Source organism: Chiloscyllium plagiosum, unplaced genomic scaffold, assembly GCF_037043375.1.
Source record: "Chiloscyllium plagiosum isolate Xiang-an unplaced genomic scaffold, Cpla_swu_hap1 HiC_scaffold_13, whole genome shotgun sequence".
NCBI lineage: Eukaryota > Metazoa > Chordata > Chondrichthyes > Orectolobiformes > Hemiscylliidae > Chiloscyllium > Chiloscyllium plagiosum.
In genome coordinates, this window is record NW_028270151.1 from 31125400 (window position 1) to 31144271 (window position 18872).

At 37.4% G+C, this 18872-nt stretch overlaps 1 protein-coding gene across 27 annotated transcripts in view; it reads left to right on the top strand.

Moving 5' to 3' along the window:
* The window catches only part of dlg1b (discs large MAGUK scaffold protein 1b), a 435380-nt gene extending 418032 nt beyond the window's left edge, over positions 1 to 17348 (top strand). For 20 of the 27 annotated variants that reach the window (XM_043702479.2, XM_087993449.1, XM_087993450.1 and 17 more), the window contains 7 exons: positions 4486 to 4527; positions 8377 to 8427; positions 10450 to 10551; positions 12133 to 12305; positions 12569 to 12678; positions 14730 to 14821; positions 15537 to 17348. In XM_043702479.2, coding sequence (XP_043558414.1) covers positions 4486 to 4527; positions 8377 to 8427; positions 10450 to 10551; positions 12133 to 12305; positions 12569 to 12678; positions 14730 to 14821; positions 15537 to 15643 — 677 coding nt within the window. In that variant the 3' untranslated portion in view covers positions 15644 to 17348. Of the gene's footprint in view, positions 1 to 4485; positions 4528 to 5809; positions 5846 to 8376; positions 8428 to 10449; positions 10552 to 12132; positions 12306 to 12568; positions 12679 to 14729; positions 14822 to 15536 lie in introns of all 27 variants that reach the window. The other 7 variants (XM_087993459.1, XM_043702499.2, XM_087993458.1 and 4 more) reach the window with 3 other exon arrangements.
* Positions 17349 to 18872: the final 1524 nt, after the last annotated feature.

Genomic DNA, 18872 nt, shown 5'->3' on the forward strand with positions numbered 1-18872 from the left:
GCCTCTGTGTCTGGACTAGGAATAGGGAAAATGTTTGTCTGTGATCTTGCTATCTAATAACCCTTACTTAAAAGTGTCTAAGCATAGATGTTAATTGAGAACAAATCAGTGTGGATGTAAATTCCCATCCTGTTGATGTAGGTGACTTGATTTATAAATTAAAACTTGTCAGGAACTACAAATTATTGGAGTCAAAATACTTGCCATTTTAAATTAATACATCAAGGAGAGAAATCAAGATAATAAATTATTGGGAAAATTATGCTGATGTTGAAAATGGTCCTCCTTTCACTACAGTTCAGTCTGCTGTCAAAGGTTACTTGTACTTCTAAGTTTTCTTTTCCTGCATGATGGTACATTTATTAAATGGAAAATGGCAACAAGAACCTGGAACCAGTGTAAAGAGATAAGTCATGGGAGTGAGAGAGAGAGTGCTGCAGGAATAGGGAAGGAAGGGCCATATCAGAGACTATTATAATGGATGTTCTAAACAGAATATGATACAGAATTGAGAAGTTAAAAGGAAATCGGTGATGATGTGATTTGGAAAAGGGATAAGATCAATCCAATCAGTTCCTTGCATCTTATTTAGCCTTATGAAATGTCAAAAGAAGATTGATGTGATTAAGCAACGTTGACGGTGCTTTGCAGATCTATGTGGGCAGGCTAATCAAAATTGATAAATAATGACCTCCTTACCATTGCTGGCTGCACATGTTTACTATCAGTGGTACCCAATGTCTGGATGATCTAGGTGTAATACTCTCCTATGAAGGTTTTTGAACATGTTATGTTGTTCAGAATTGTCTCCAGCATCACTTATGCTATTAGTTGCCACTTGGGGGATGTATTGCTTATTGTGTCTGCTATTAACATCCTAGGGGCTATTATGGACCAGCAGCTGAACTGTACTGGCCACCTAAATCCTGTAACTGTAAAATCAGGTCAGACACTGCAAATCCTGCAGCAAGTAATTCACCACCTGACTCCCCAGAGCCTGTCCACCTTTTAAAAGGCACAAGTCAGGAGTGTGATGGAATGCTCCACATTTGCCAACATAAGTGCAGCTCTAACAACACTCAAACTTTAACAGACAATAGGTGCAGGAGTAGGCCATTCTACCCTTCGAGCCTGCACCACCATTCAATATGATCATGGCTGATCATCCTTAATCAGTATCCTGTTCCTGCCTTATCTCCATAACCCTTGATTCCACTATCCTTGAGAGCTCTATCCAACTCTTTCTTAAATGGATCCAGAGACTGGGCCTCCACTGCCCTCTGGGGCATTCCACACAACCACCACTCTCTGGGTGAAGAAGTTTCTCCTCATCTCTGTCCTAAATGGTCTACCCGTATTTTTAAGCTGTGTCCTCTGGTTCGGCACTCACCCATCAGCGGAAACATGTTTCCTGCCTCCAGAGTGTCCAATCCTTTAATAATCTTACCTGTCTCAATCAAATTCCCTCTCAGTCTTCTAAACTCAAGGGTATACAAGCCCAGTCGCTCCAGTCTTTCAGCGTAAGGTAGTCCCACCATTCCAGGAATTGACCTCGTGAACCTACGCTGCACTCCCTCAATAGCCAGATGTCTTTCCTCAAATTTGGAGACCAGAACTGCACACAGTACTCGAGGTGTGGTCTCACCAGGGCCCTGTACAGCTGCAGAAGCACCTCTTTGCTTCTATACACAGTCCCACTTGTTATGAAGGCCAGCATACTATTAGCCTTCTTCACTAACTACTGTACCTGCATGCTTACCTTCATTGACTGGTGTACAAGAACACCCATACCATCCAGGACAAAGCTGCCTCTGGATTAGTACCATATTCACAAACATCGCACCTTCCACCCCTGTTGCTCAGAAGAAGCAGTGTACACCATGTACTAGATGTACTGCAGAAATTCACCATGTCTCTTTAGAAAATACTTTAATCGCCCATAACCACTGCCATTTAGAAAGATAAGGGCAACACATACATGGGAACACCCCCCAACTGCAAGTTTCCTTCCAAGCCCCTCAGCTTGGACTTGGAAATATATCACCGCTTTTTTTGTACCCTGACATTCCCTTCCTAACAGCACGATGAATGGGCCTACAGCAAATCATAGAATCCCTACAGAGTAGAAGTAGGTCATTTGGCCCATCGAGCCAACACTGACCTTCCAAAGAGCATCCCAGCCAGACCTACCCCATCCCTGGACACTGTGGGCAATTTAGCATTGCCAATCCACCTAACCACCATATCTTTGGACTGTGGGAGGAAATCTAGCACCCGGTGGGAACCCATGCAGACACGGGTGAATGTGCAAACTCCGCACAGACAGTCACCCAAGGCTGAAATCGAACCCGGGTCCCTGGTGCTGTGAGGCAACAGTGTTAAGCACTGAGCCACTGTCATGCCACCCCTTGGACTGCATAGTTCAAGAAGGCAGCTCACCACCATTTTTTCAATAGTGATTAAAGACAATAAATTTTGGCCCAGCCAGCAATGCCTACAACCCACAAATGAATGAAAAAATGTAGCTTATTTTTCTCAAGTTTTAACCTGGTTCTACTTGAAAATGTAGTATAAGTATTAACTGAAGTACTTAAAGATCTAAAACATTTTTAAAATAGTTAACCTGGACTAATCCTGCTAACTGGTTCAAATTCACCTCAATTCCATTTCACTTCTTATTATTGTAAAATTTCTCACTCAAATTTATACCAAACATTTATTGCAAATAGCATGTGATGTATCACAATACGCACTGTTAACAGTAAGCAGTATAATCCTGAATTGAGGAAAATGTTTTTCAACAAAATCTTGAAGGCAAAAGTGAATGTTATGTGAATTACTCTAAAAATGCATTTATTCCTGACAAAAGGAACTTTGGAATGTTTTTGTTCTTGGATAATACAAATGTTTGATGTAAATACCTCTCAGCATATAAGTACATGACACAATTCTATAAAATAGCTTGATATGAATTCTGAAAGAGATGCTAATATTGGAATAAATCAGTGTGGAACGCCTTCACCTCATTAACTGGATTATTTACAGTCATTAGAGTTGATTGATTGTCGAGGCGTGAAAAACACCTGTACAAATTTGCAAAATTTTAGTCATTTTTAAAAATTCATTCATGGGATTTGGGTGTCACTAGCTAAGCCATCATTTATGCCCATCATAATTACCCAGAGTTCAGTTAAGAGCCAGCTACATTATTGTGGGTCTGGAGTCGCACGTAGACCAGACCAGGTAACAACAGTAGGATATTAATGAATCAAATTATTTTTTCTACAATCAACAACAGTTTCATTGTCATCATCAAATTCTTAATTGAGATTTGTATTGAGTTCAAATTTTGCCATCTGCCAAGGCAGGATTTGAACCCTTCAACCCCTTGATTTCCTGGATCTCTGGATTGATACACAAAAATACTAAAAGCCAATCTGTCTGTATGGGGCAGTTACTTGTGTAAACTAATAGAGCCACAAATCCACCTGGGCAGTGACGTTAAATAAAGAAAAAAAATTAAATACTTTGTTTCTGTTTAATAAGCAAAACTTCTGCTTCTCATCCACAAAGTGTGGCTTTCAGGTTTGATCAATGAGTGCAGAAATAAAAGTAATATATTTTATTTGGTAAGCTGAATGAGAACTAAACTGCTGCTCTGGCTGTATTGCCTGTCTCCTATTACGTCTGACCCTAAGTATAAAGACAAACAGTATGCTGGTTAATCTGTTACTGAGTCATAGAAACGCTTCAAAATAAATTCTAAAATGTTCAATAAGTAATACATCCTTTGATGTTTATGGCCTAAGACGTGCTTGGGACAGCTAAAGGTGAGGTATTGGGTTATAAATAAGAAACCAATCAGAACCCAAAATGCTGAAATTCGGTATGATGATTTATCTCTTAGACATTCAAGTGAACATTTTCATTTTCAATGATTCATTGAGAGATCTTTCTGGACAATATTAATTGACGGCAAGCACAATTTTCAACCTGGTTAAATGAGTATAATGCACTACTGGTGTCATTTCTATGTGACCACTAAATAGATTAGAAATAAGATAGTTTCATTTTAATGGTTTTATGTTGCATTAAGCAGAACTGTTGCATTTAGTATTTGGCATAGTATTTGGTAAGGCAATATTGACAACTTATTATACACAGGCTATACACATTGCATTGCATGCTGGTTTGTATACTGCATATATCTATTACTACACTTTTAATTTTAGATTGTCATACTGGTTTTGGTTATCAGTCTGCTATTGGGTGGTTAAAAGGTGTTGAAATTTTTCTTAAATTTGTGTGCAAGGTCTCTTCAGAAATGCTCAAGTTTCCCAGTTCACAGTAATCACATCATCCAAATAATTGTTATGCATTTCATGGTTTGCTTTGCATATTTTGGAAATACGTAATTTTATCAATCATCATGTTTAAATGTTGCATTTGATTATGTTGCTTATATTTCTTTTATTATGATTTCAGAGCATGTAACCTCTAATGCCAGTGATAGTGAAAGTAGTTACCGTAAGTTGTTTCTTGTTCTGTTTGCTTTGAGTTCAGCCTAGACTTCCTACATGTTGCTTTGCAGAACTTTCAGCGCTGCTATCAACTAATTAAGTTTTCATGTCCTTGGTAACCCTCAGGCAAAGTCGGAAAGGTATTCAAAATGATTAGTGTATATTACCTTGCGAGTTTTGACTTTCTAAATAGCAAGTTTTGATACTGACATATCTCTGAGAATTTGCTTTTCATTAAAAGTTCTCCCTTTGGGCAAGTACAGTTACAAGGGGTAGGAAAGTCCATGATTTTGTATTTCTGGGATTATGTAAGAAAGATGCATGAAACGACGTTTCTGGAACCTAGAAAATAATAAGGTCTGAAAATTCAGATTGGCACTAGCAACACTACTACTGGTAGGAGGGGATATAAAAGGTTACAATGATTCAGAGGCTGGATATATGGAGGTGGGGGAAAGAATGTCACCTATTGTGGAGACAAAATGGCAAAAGGTATAAAAGGTTCCATATCCATGTTTATCTAAATGGGAATATGGCATTGAGATGGAGAATTAGCCATGATCATATTGAATGAAGGAGCAGGCCAAAAAGGGCCAAATGTCCACCTTCTCCTAGGTTCCACATCTGAGATGCTCTGAGTGACTGTTGAAGTCTGAAGGAAATGACTTAACCGATAATCCATTAATCTGATTAGGTGCATTAAAGCACAACTTAATTTTGGAATAACCACTCAAAAGAAGGAAAATGGTGGTTTTCAGATATTTGAGTGCTATGTCATGGAAAATGCAACTGACTTATAAATTCACCATAATTGAGTTGGCTCCAAATGCAAATCAGGAGAATGGCTAGTTTATGTGTGGGCAGTATACAAACTTTGGATATAAATGTCATCTTTATAGGAGGAATATACAATTCAAGATATAAAGCAACCAGAAGTTTATTCAAACTCCATTAAAATAGCTTGTTCTGCCTTCAGCACCAATTATCAGAGCCTTTTCCAATTGCTTAATTAATAATCATCTCCTTTTCTGTAGCTAGTATGAGCTGTCAGAAACTAGCCATATATGAATTGCTGCCTTTTAACTGTGTAGTATTGTTGATATTAAATCTGAAGAGCTACAGACATGAAAGAGCAGCCAGCACTGAAATGACTATCACTGATCTAGTTTTGTGAGATGTAGCACACAGCAGACCATTGGATAAAAGGACTGATTTGCTTAAATACTTGAAAAATGTGTTGCAACTTTTACTTTTTCCCTTTCTCCTCTACCTTTCTTCCTTCACAACAGAAATCATGATTACAGATGAGTATGGTGAAACAAGAGGTTAATTTCAGACAGTTCTGTTTATATATTTCTCCTCAAATGTACATTGTTTCTCATCAGCCCTGCTTTTGCATGAGTTGCTTGTGCTCTTAATTTTATCTTAAATGTTTTGATCAATTTTTGACAAAGGGTCTCTCTTGCTTGATAACAGTTAAAGTTGTACATTCACCTGGTTACTCAGTTCTGAAATGAAATAAAGTTCAATAACAGTTGGATCTATAGTTTTTAATTTTAAAAAACGTCTACACCTCAGCGCACTTCCCCAGTACTCTGTTTTCTTCCCTCCACCCTTCTATCTAGGACTTTGACTGGAAATTGAACTACATTGGCCTCATGTCTGGCATAATATATTGGTACCAGGCACCATGTTCTTAAAGACATACTGTGAGAGGGTTCAAGGGTTTATGATATAATGTGAGAACTTCATAAAAGTTCCATATCTTGTCAATGTGCAGTCATGCCAAAGAATCATTCTTTCCTCATTCATTCTAGTATGGCAGAGTCAATTAATTCTCAGTTTATTGACAATTTAATTTAGAAACAGCACGACACCAACAAAGATTTTTATCTGCAGAATTTAGCAGGAAGTATTTATTTTACTTACAAAGCTGTACTGATATGAAATTGCTACTTTTGGTCATTTTTCTTTGATAACTTATTTGTGAATGTACTACTTTAACTAAAGCAATAACTGCAAAAGCTCTTCACCTGCCATTTTAGGCTGATGGTTACATTCTGAAATATAATACGAACAATAAGTGATGGATAAAGATCCTCTGGCCCATCCAGCCTTTCCCATACAAATTGTGATACTTTATGTATCAGATTATGTATGTGCCCTACTCTTCCCAAAACCATGTAACCTTGCTGAAAAAAAATGTTGGAAAAATGTAGCTCACTGGGATAGCAGAGGGTGCAAATTGGGAAACCTGGGAAATTCCTCTCTGACCTCTTATTCATCAAAGCTAGCAGGGGGATCATTCTAGTCTTAAAAGTTTGAAGTACCACCTTCATTTTATCCAAGGCAATGTCCCCCCACCCACCACCTCCCTATCCCCAAAATAGCTCTCATTTGAAAGAATACAATGAATTGGTATCCACCTCACAAGTCTTCCAAAGATCCACTGATGTCTGGTGTAAACAGGCACCTCTTCACCTCTAACCCTAGATCAGGCCTTGCCTAACCTATTCATTGGAACAAACTACAAAATAATGCACCATTTTTTTTTCTTCCATAAAGCTTGATTAAATCATGAATACAGATGATAAAGTGTAAAAGTAACAAATCCTGTCAGCTCCAAACTGTAACAGTACTACTTCAGTTTATACTGTAGGGATGCTTAGACAGGTAAGAAAAGGTCACACAACTGAATCAAGTATCCTTTCATTGGCAGGTGAAGTGTTAATTTAAATTGCATTGGGCATCCATATCAAATGAAGACATGCTTTAACCAGCTGACCACAAATGAGTTGGTCTTGTTTGTTGCTGACAGTATTGTGGAGTGGATAGTCTGTACCTTGGCTTTAAATTATACTTTGTGGTATATATGCCTTTGTGTTAAAATGGTATGAAAAGATTGAAATCATTCAGGAAAAAAATGGGCATTTAAACAATCAGGACTGTAGCATCATCTTTATGTATAGCAGGTGCCAAGTTTAATCCCCATTATTCTCCCTACCATTTCTGTTAATTATCCTGATTTTTAATTACATATCTTATATAATATTAATGTCCACATTTTATTTGAACATAACAGCAAAGATCCAAGTTGTTCAATCTGGACAAGTTCACACTAATAAAGAACAGAGAAGTCGTTTCGCTAGAAATCACTAGTCTCCTTAGTCGTTGCAATGTTACATCCTTTGTATTGGACTTTGTTAGCATATCAAAATGTTCTATACTTTCAATCATTTTATTTAATGTCAGTATCAAGAAGCTAGACCTAGGAGTCTGAATCAGAATGCTAGATATTTTTAGGATTAATTATCATTTATTGCTTTCTCAAGATTAGACAGAGTTCACCACCACTGCCCTATAATTGCAAAGTCTTAAGATTTGCAATCTTATATAAACCAGAGTTCAAATTAAGTCTGAACTGGTATTCATTCATAGATCATGTCTTTCCCTTATTCTGCATAATTTTTAAAAATATATTTGCATGTACAAATCTTTTAACAATGTAATCTGGCATGCAAGACAGAAGCACAGTTTACATTGTCCTTCCTAAAACTGATATGATGAAACCTTTCCAGATGAATGTTTTAATTAAACAACCAGGAACCTAAAGTAGTATGTAATAATGTCAATTAAATAATTGGTCATATAAAAGAACTTCAACAGTATAACTGGTCTGAAAAAGTTTGCTTTTTAAACTGAATAAAATATCAAGTTTTTGTAATAACATCATGCATTGTCTTATTGAATGAGTGTAAAGTTCCAATCCTCCTGTCACATTGCCATGTAAACAATATTCTGTTATATTATTTTAATGTTTAAAAGTTGCCTTTAATACAGTCTTTTTTTGGGATAGGTGGTCAAGAAGACTATGTTCTCTCCTATGAACCTGTTGGCCAGCAGGAGGGTAAGTAGAAACTGACTAAAGGGAGTAACAGTAAATTAACATGAGGTAACTTTTGTCTCTTCCTCTTCTAACCAATCTGTATAGTTTTTGGACAAGTATTGTTTTCTTTACATCTAATGTCTCCACTTTTCACACACCATGTCCTTAATGCTCTGGACGTAAATGCAAAGACCCTATGTGAGTTTGTATAAATACTATTCTGTGGTCATCTTTGAAAAGTAAAACATTAATCCAAGATGATTTTTGTCCAATTTTCTTTCTTCCTTTCAGTGAAGATTTGCCATCTGCTCTTGCTCCTTGATAGTCATATCAAATATCATAATACAAATCTTTTATGCGTACCATACTGGCAAATAGTGTGGTGGTTATATTTTCTGAAGAGCAAGTGTTTGCATTTGAACACAATCTCTTCAAGTTGAAACCACAGTTTCTTCCCTGTCACTTTTTAGCCTCTTGCACACTTTCATCAAATACAAGAGCAGTTCATGCGTGAGTAATCTTTCATCAGCTAGATAGGAAAAAAGCTCCTTTCCTTTCATCCTTTCTTTAAATTAAAAGACAATGAATCACTCTATGTTCAAATCCCTTCTGTTTGACTTCCATCCCAGCATTGAGACCACCTAGTTGAAGTCCCTAGTAATACCTTGTATAGGTTTCTAACTGCAGAACTTATTCTTTTGCTGTTTTCTCTGTGGGTCTTAGTATTCTTTCATTCTCCTTCATCACTTCGCTCCCTGAGCCCTATTTCCATTCCCCTCGTAGTACACATAATTCCATCTTACCATGGTCAACAAAGCCAGTAATTTGGTGCAATAATGTCTCCATTACTTTTAGTCTCCTTTCATGTGCAGAAAAATCTGACCTGTAGGCCCTTAATAGCCTTTGCCTTAATTATCATTTATAAGCATAGGATCAGTTTCCACATGTGACACCGATCTTCAGTTCTCCCCCAACACCCTTGATTCCACAAATAGTACTCATCCAACATCTAGTCATAACAGATCAAAGGTTTTCTCAACATTGGGAAGACCAAAACAAATCTGTTGTTTTCTCACTGGACACTTCTCACCCTAATCACAATTGCACTTAATCCCATAGTTGTCAACTCCGCACATACTGTGTACTTCCACCTCCCCTGCATCTCTTGCCCAAGATCTTAAATCTATGTCCTTCTATGATCACCTGTTGGGAATGGCTTTGCTATGTCTACCTTATTGAAACCTGGTGTAATCCTGCACACTCCTGTCAAATCTTCCCTCAATTTCTTTTGCTCCAAGGAAAACAACCTCGTCTTCGCCAACCTAACTTTGTGGCTGACACTCTCATCCCTGAATTCATTCTGTAAAATCTCTTCTGCACTCCCTCAAGATCCTCAAACAAGCAGAAAAGCAACTGAAAACATGATAGGTTCCTGTGGCTGTCCAAATTCTGTAGCTAAAGCAAACAACTTAATTTGCCTGGTATCCTGTTGGAACAACCTTGTTTTACAAAGATCTAGATTACCTTATCTCTTTAATTTACAAAAATGTCCATCTTTACTCTCATTGTTCACCATCTTCTCTAACTGTTCTCCAAATTTCTGCTCATTGTTTGTTTTTCCTCCTCTTCTGGAGTGCTTTGAAGCACTTTGCTATCTTAGTACTTTCAATTTATGGAAATTTAATATTTGAGGACAAGTTTGCTGGGACCAAAAAGTATGCTTTAATGGGCAATCTTCTGGGAAGTTGGTTTTTGAAATCTCTCTCCCAGTCGGTGAAGGGTTGTAGACTTAATGTCAATTTTAGATTAGCCAGATAATTTTCATAGTTTTATACGTCTAGTGGTGCATAAGAAATGTTCAAATAGTTGTTGGAAACAAGCGTAACCTTAATGACTACTACAAAAGAAAGGAATGGTTGTAACTGCTGCCAAAACATATAGCTCAAGGCTGATGGCACATGCTAGATTTTACTGCTGCAGGAATATATTAAATATTTCAATGTGTTTACTTCATCTAACTGTGTTTCCGTTTTTGTCATATAGTCCGTTACTCTCGTCCTGTTATAATTCTGGGGCCCATGAAAGATCGAATTAATGATGATCTGATCTCGGAGTTTCCAGACAAATTTGGATCTTGTGTTCCACGTACGTGCATTATTGTTGTCACTTAAATTACATAAGATATAACCAGAGGTTGGAGAGTTTTCAACGAAGTGGCTACTATAAGGAAAAGTATCTTCACTCAAACTCGCTTGTCACTGTCAAACTGTTATCTACTTATTGTCATGTGCAGGTCATCTCTCTGAGGTGAGACAAAACTCTGTACAGGCATCTGCTCCTAGATTACATCTATTGAACAATTGGATGCTTTGGAATATTTGATATAGCAAGATATTGAATGAGGCTCTGGTGACAGTTTTGAATATCTCTTTTAAAAGTTTTAGGATAATGGGGAAATTAAGCAGAATGTATCAACATTTTCATTTTAACCTCTCCTTTCAAATGTCAGCTTGTGAGACCACTTTATCAATGTAATTCCTTTAAATTGATGTATTTGATTATTAGAAGCCAAGATGCAATCGAACTAAAATTCCCCATCCCACTGCTTAGTGATCATTACTTCACATTCCAACCATCTGGCTGACAAATGACCATTAATTTCCTCAGTATGCTCTAATCTTTAAATGTTAATATCTACATTAGCTCTCAGCAGCTGGAGTCACTGAATCAATCAGTCTGCATTGTGAAATAAAGGTCTTGAGCATGAAAATGTGCTCCAGTGCCTCAATTACTCTCCACATCACTGCTGTACCTTTCCATTCAGAAACTGTACAATGGCTCTGCCAACTTCAATTTGAAGTCCGTGTTTTTTCAAATAAATGTTTTCATTGTCTCTTTTAACCTTACTGCTGTCACTAGTTCAGCTAACAATATCACTCATTCCTGGCTTCCCACAGAATGAAGTAATGCCGGGTTACCTTTTTAAACTGCTGCAGTCTAGGTTGTTGCAATGTGTGGCTTGCTTGACCATTTCAGGACACAGTCAAGTATCAGTCACATTGAGGCGAAAGTGAGTACTATAGATGCTGGAGATTAGAGTCGAGAGTTTAGTGCTGGATAGGCACAGCAGTTCAGGCAGCATCTGAGGAACAGGAAAATTGACATTTCGGGCAAAAGCCCTTCATCAGGATTCCTATCAGTTGACTATCAGTCACATTGATATGAGCTAATAACATTATAAGCATGAATCATAAATTCTGAAGTATTAATAGTTCAGAGAAAGCTGGTTAATACATTGCTTCAAGCTATTGCCATTTCACGCAAGATTTGAAAGAATGCCAGACTGCTGGAAACATTGCCTTCTCCTGATGTAAATAGAAGTAATAAGTGAAATATGTTTAAACTGTCTCAATTCAACCACAAGTAGACATGAATCAGTTGAGGAATGTTTGATGATTCAATACTTGATGCTAAACCTCCAGTGTGGCTGGTATGAAAAATAGAAACTGTCACTGAGGCTCTTTGTAAGGGTTTGGGCAATGAGAAGGGAGCTTTATTCTGCATAGAGGTCCTACTTTGCCTCACCTGTGAGGTGTTGATCCTGATGCTGACTGTTCAATATCCATTGCAGCATTTTGAAATTTGATTGTGAATTACCACACAAAAAAAATGTGCAGAGAAAATGAAATAATAAATGGCTTGATGGAAGTGTTTCACTTTCTCCAGATACAACCAGACCAAAGCGTGATTATGAAGTTGATGGGCGAGACTATCATTTTGTTACATCTAGAGAGCAAATGGAAAAGGATATTCAAGATCACAAATTTATTGAAGCTGGACAATACAACAACCACCTGTATGGCACCAGCGTGCAGTCTGTAAGAGAGGTAGCAGAAAAGGTAAAGGATATCCAAAAGCGTATCATTACAATGAACCAGTTTAACACTTGCCCTCTAATTGAAGAATGTGTCATTCACATGCACTGCAGAATATGATATTTATGAACAAGGAAGGTGTACTCACTAATAGTGCATTACTGTTATTGTTGTCAAAGAAACTCTTTACAATTGAGCTAAATTAATCAAAATGCAGAATATCTTATCAAAGTCCTTTGTATAATTTTGGTACATTTTCCTAATATTTCCCTTTGTTTGTTCTTCAGGGTAAACACTGTATTCTCGATGTGTCAGGAAATGCTATTAAGAGGCTTCAAATAGCCCAGCTGCATCCAATTGCTATCTTTGTCAAACCAAAATCAATTGAAAACATCATGTGAGTACAGACTGCAGCCTTTAAGATCAATGTTTTTAGAATTCATTTTTGGAGGCATTGTTTTTTCTCTAGAACTGTTTCTATCTCCGAAGGCACCGTCATGCAATGTTCAGGATGAAGGTTGTTAACTGTGACCATTGTTCTCAAACTACTCAAATTACATCTAACCCTGAACACAACAGTTAAATTCTATTTGAGCTGCATTGGGTGACACAAAGCCTGATCACTTTCAGAAATTAGTTCAAATCTGAACCAAACGATTAATAGAAATAACGATGTTTCATTTATGTACCACCTGAATCTGGTTTCAGCAAGTAAAAACCCGGCATACTGTCTGTAATAGAGTTCAAGTTGGGACTCTATGCCCTCTATGTGGAAGAAAATCTCACCTGGTGCCATCAAAGATCCTATTTTGCAGTTGCAACAATTTGCTGTTAAAATTGGATGACATTTACCTTATTGAGAAATGATATTCTCCAGCACTTGCCGCTTAAGGAAACAAAATTCACTGTAGGCCTAGAGATCCAATAAGTGTGACGGACCATTTGTGATCAGCTTCTGAATTCTGAATCTGTGCCTAGTGTTCCTAAGATTAAAAACGTTGCTGTTTGGAATCTGGAAAAAGTAATCGCATCTGGCCAGCTATTTATTGTTAAATAAATTTGGTGGCTCATTTACATTAAATTCTAAGGACTGCAATGTTGTTAAAGCAAGTTTTCTGTACCATTCATACTAAAGCTTTGGTGGCCAGCAGCATTGAGAGGGATTGGATTGATGTGAGCTGAACAAGAACATATATGTAAACACAATCACACAGTTACTTTGCTTGCTGAGCACGTTTTTTTTTTAAACTTCTATTAGATCACTATCTGCATTTTGCATTTCTGTAACATTTCTGAGCTGACCCACAGAAACAGCACAGGGGCCTGATGCAGCAATTATTTTCTTCATTCATGGGATGTGAACATCCTTGGCTGGGTCTGCATTTGCTACCCATTCTATTCGCACTTGACAAAATGGTGCTTGGCCCCCTTCTGAACCTCTGCAATCCGTGTTGGGTAGGTGCACCCACAATGCTGTTTAAAAAGGAAGTTCCAGGATTTTGACTTGGTGATAATGAAGGAATGCCCAAGAGAGTGCAGGTCAGACCCCATTCTTCATGTCGTTTTTCCATTGGTTGAGCCATGTTTACCCAGAGGCATCTCATTTCAAGTGAAGGAACTGTCTCCACTGTAGACGTGTAGGGTCTGCCTGGGTCTGGAAGCAGGCCAAAAAAGAAGGCAAATTTTAAAATTTGTTTTTATCTAGTGAGTAGATCTTCAGAATCCTCTGCCTGTCTTCTCCAGATCAGAGGACGCTGAAGCTGGACTCAAATTGTGTCCCCATAATCCCTAAACTCTCCCTTTCTGCCATTGTTCAGCCACGCTAGAGTTGGTCTGCTTCAGCAATACCTGCAGATAATTTTGATGGACTGGGCCCAAAAGTGTTCACACTCCTAAGGCCTAGATTGCACAGCAGGCTTATAAAATGCTGCTCCTGTTCAGCACCAGGATAGGGAAGATAAATAGAATTAGGAAAACTGATCCAGAAATTTGTTTGCAATGCTACTGTTCTCCTGTTGGTGGTGTTAAACAGTTCCAAGTTCCTATGTGCTACTATCAAGTCCAGAGTCTGAGTTCTATCGCCTTTAACGTTAGTTTCACATGGCACTGATTTAGCTTAAGGGAAATCAGTCTTTGCTAAATCTGCTGACTATATTTGGATAGATGGGATTTAATATGAATGAAGTTCTGCTTGAGATTTTAACTATCGTACAGCACAGTTGATGGGATAACTTTGAGAAGGCAATAAAACGGTTAAGTCAAAGAAAGTGTATCACTGATATTTAGTGTTTCTTAATTCTGGGGCCTGCTAGATTTGCCATGGCACTCCTTTACAACACTGTAACATTTCTGTATTTCTTCTCTGCCCTATGTAAAAATAGATCTTCTTTTGGACAGAGTATATCTGTTTCATACACGGAGAATAAATGTTTCTGCTTTCCTTTTCAGGGAAATGAATAAGCGATTAACAGAAGATCAAGCAAGAAAAACTTTTGAGAGAGCTATAAAACTTGAACTGGAATTTACAGAGCATTTCACAAGTTAGTCTCATATTACCTACTGTGGCAATTGTCTCTATAATTAAATTAAAATGAATGCCCAAAATTGCACTGGTTATTCTCACTCAGACGAGAGAGGGATGGTTTACAAGTGAAAGGTTGAGAAAGCTTCACTAAAGTCAACCAAGAATTGCCTACTTCATCCTTGTTAGTAAGGCTCATGTTATAATAATTTGTCTCTCTTTATTGTACGTTAGTCACTTAGGTGAAATTTTCACTGATATTTCGTATAAAAACGTCTGAATCTATATCCCCGTTCCTGTCTTAAAGTACAGTTTCAGATTAACTACTTCAACCATCAATTCACATGGAACCGTACATTTGAGAGAGAGGTGATTTTTGATCTCTCAAGTTTGAATGAGATGGCATCCTAGATCCTCAAGGCAAAACATATACTCTCCCACTTCCTTCTGGTGTTTTGAAATAAAACCAGAAAAGAGACTATTGAAAGCCAGTTAGTCAGCCAATACAAAGACGAGAGACAACTTATGAAATGGGGGCTATTCAGAATTCAGTTACCAATCTTTGTGTCCTTTATAGTTGTTGGTTGGTCTACTTCGAGAGTTTTCTGATTTTATTTTAACGTCAGATATCCAGTATATATTTTTTCTATCAAAGGCAGGATTGCAAAAGAAAAGGTAAAAGATGGAAAAGGTGCAAACTTCCAAGTAATGACTGTTGTTTCTGCTTTGGTCAGGTATTGTACAGGGAGATTTGCTGGAAGAGATTTACAACCAGGTGAAGCAGATTATTGAAGATCAATCAGGGCCTTATATCTGGGTTCCAAGCAAGGAGAAACTGTGAAGTCACTTCATAATAATCATCATCCATTGCTCGCAATGAGGCTGGGCCCCCTTCTACAGGATCCACTCTCTCCTGTTGATCACAGATCTTTCTCTCTCTCTTTGTGTGTCATGAAAAGTGATTTGTCTTTCACCTGGGGGCGTTCACATCTCCTGTTTGTGAAAATTGCTTGTACGTGATACCTGATAAAATTACCACCGTAGTTTTTTTTTAAATGAAAGGGAAAGGCCTGACTAACTATTGAAGGGAGATTCTATGGTACAGTTCCTTAATGTTTAAGGGCAACAATTCTTCAGCAATTTTCAGAAAAGCTTTATATATATTTTTCTTTTAATAATAAACTGAAAGAAAGGAAAAGTAATCTTCATGTTTAGCATTGGGTTTGGAAGCTAAATAATTCTAAGCAGATTTTTGCACGATGAACTTTTGAAGCATGGTTTGGCAGTGGAAATCCTAACAATTTTATTGTTTGTTCTCTTCCTGCATTACTTGCTCAAGCCATTGTTTGAACTGTCTTTAACTTTTCATTTCTGCACCTGTTTGGTAATTTCTGTTTTTTTTGATGAAAAAGTCATAAAATATCAGTCTTTAAAATACAAAGGAATTTTTATTCATTTTACAAGGGTTCTTTACAACCGTGCTTTTATTTTTGTTTTTCCTTTTGCCAACTCAAATGCACGATAACTAAATATGATTATATTGAATGCCGATGAGAATGTGTTCAAGTGACTTTGAGAATAATTTACTTTCACTCTTGTAGAGAATCTACTTTTATGAATTTGATTGAGAGGAGAAGCAAAGAGAAGCGGTAAATATGAATTATTTTAAAAAGATAACTGACATGATTTTCAATAGGATTTTTCAAATCAGAATGAACTGGGAAATGGGGCGAGTATAAATAAGGAAGTGGATTTGGCTAAGGAATAGAACTGAAACTTAAATCATGACTATTTGTAATGGGACGTAAACTTGAGATTTTAAGATATATAAATAATTAACCCTCAGTAACTATGTATTTTGATATAAATGATCAACTATATTATGCATACTTTTAACAAAATATCCTATATAACTTACCAGGAATACGTTTCTTTAAAATAGCTGCACATATATTTTCTTTCTTTTTAACCATCTCTCTTCATGAATGTTTTCTTTTTGTAGACCTGAATTAGTGTTATCATTTTAACCATAAGGATCATATGGGAAATGTGGTGATGGGGGTAAAACAGTATTTTGAGAATAAATGCAAGAATTAAAATGCAAAAGAAACCAGTTCTCCTCTTTCCCCCTTACCCATCCCCATGAATTCGATGTGAGGTTACTCAAAGTGATGTGCATGTTTTCAAAATGTTAAAAGCAATTTGAAATAAAATAATTTTTACATTTTATGTACACTTGCAAGTGGGAATTGCAAAAAATGTCATATCTTCCATGTAGCTCTCAATCAGAGGCTTCTGTATTGAGAAAATATATTTTAGCAGTGATAGGGTATGTTCTCAAATCAAACTTTAACACTACATTTAGATTAACTGCCTGGTACCCAACCTTTGCTAGTAATTTGGAAATGATATGTTTTATATAGGAATAATGTGCTTACAAGCAGTTCAGTACACTTGACCCTTCTGGTGCTGCAGTTTGTACAGACTCTCATCTAATCCATTCCATTGTCAAGAGGGGAACAGCTAATAAACATTAATGTACAATTTATTTCTTTGTCATGTTTTTCTTTCAAAACTATTTCAATTTGGAATTATCGATTATGTAAATAAAAAGCATAGAACTGTGATATCATCAGTAAAGCATGGTGTTGTTGCCAGTGGTAATTCAAAGAATAAGACACATGGTTTCTTGTGCAGCAGTCCTCTTGCAGACCTTCACAGTAAGCTGATGTCCCAGAAGTAGGAAAAATAAAATAATATGGCTCAAGTGAAATACTGGTCTGGATCCTCAGAGCTCAGTGAAAACATAATTCCCTCTCTTACATGGACAAATCCATGATAGAAAGTAAATGAGGTCGAAAGAGAATTTTTAAAAATCACAGAGAAAGGATTCAGCAAGTCACAGGAGTAAGTTTATTTATTGGTTAATGTAAACCAAGAAAGATCCAGTTTCAATCCTGGGTATGTGGTGGTAAAACCACAAGGATAAGGGTAATAGTCTTTGGCTCCAGATTAGAGTCGGGGCAACAACATTTGCTCCAAGTCTGAGTGTATAGTACTAGGATGAGAGCAACATTGTTTGACTGTGGTGCCCCAGAGGCAAATTGTCTTTCATAATACATCTCCCATGCCAGATGTTTGTTGGATGTACTGCATCCATGTGGCATAAAATTGTGAAATTTAGTTAATTTGATGCCTTAGTAAATAAGTTAGGTATGGCTAGAAACTTCAGTATCTGTTACTTGGGAGGGGGGTGGAGGTAATTGGGGTTTACGGCTGATTTAGAGAGGAATTTTCTAGATTACATTTGCTAAATTGCCCTAGGATTTTCCTCTTTGTGCCCACCGTGTCTGTGCCAACCATGTGGCCACTCCAAACTCATACCATCTGACTGCACATGGTCAGTATCCCTCTATTCCCTGCCCATTCATGTCTGTCTAAATGCCTGTGAAACTTACCTGCTTCTACCACTCCCTGGCAGTGCATTCCAGGCACCCACCACCCTCTATGTAAAAAGAAACCTTGTCTTGCGCATCCTCCCTCTCACTTTAAACATTTGACATTTCCACCTAGGGGAAAAGACACTTCTTTCAGGTTCCCCCTCTGACATTCTAAGGAAAATAATCCAAGTTTGTCCAACCTCTCCTTACATCCAATCCAGACAACATCATGGTAAACCTCTTCTGCATCTTTTCCCAAACCTCCATATGTTTCCCACAGTGAGGCAACCAGAACTGCATGCAATACTCCAGATGTGGTCTATCTAAAGTTTTATATGGTTGCAATGTGAATTGTCAAGCTTTCTACTCAGTGCCCCAACTGAAGGCAAGCGTGCTGTATACCATCTTTACCAACTTGTGTTGCTATCTTGCATACCAACATCCCTCTGTATATCAATGCTGCTAAGGGTCCTGCCATTTACTCTATACTTTCCTTTTGCATTTGACTTCCCAGAATACATCACCTCACCCTTGTCCCAATTATCCTCTATCTGCGTACTCTCTGCCCAACTTTCCACTGATCTGTATCTTGCTGTATCCTTTGACAACTTTCCTCACTCTCCACAACTG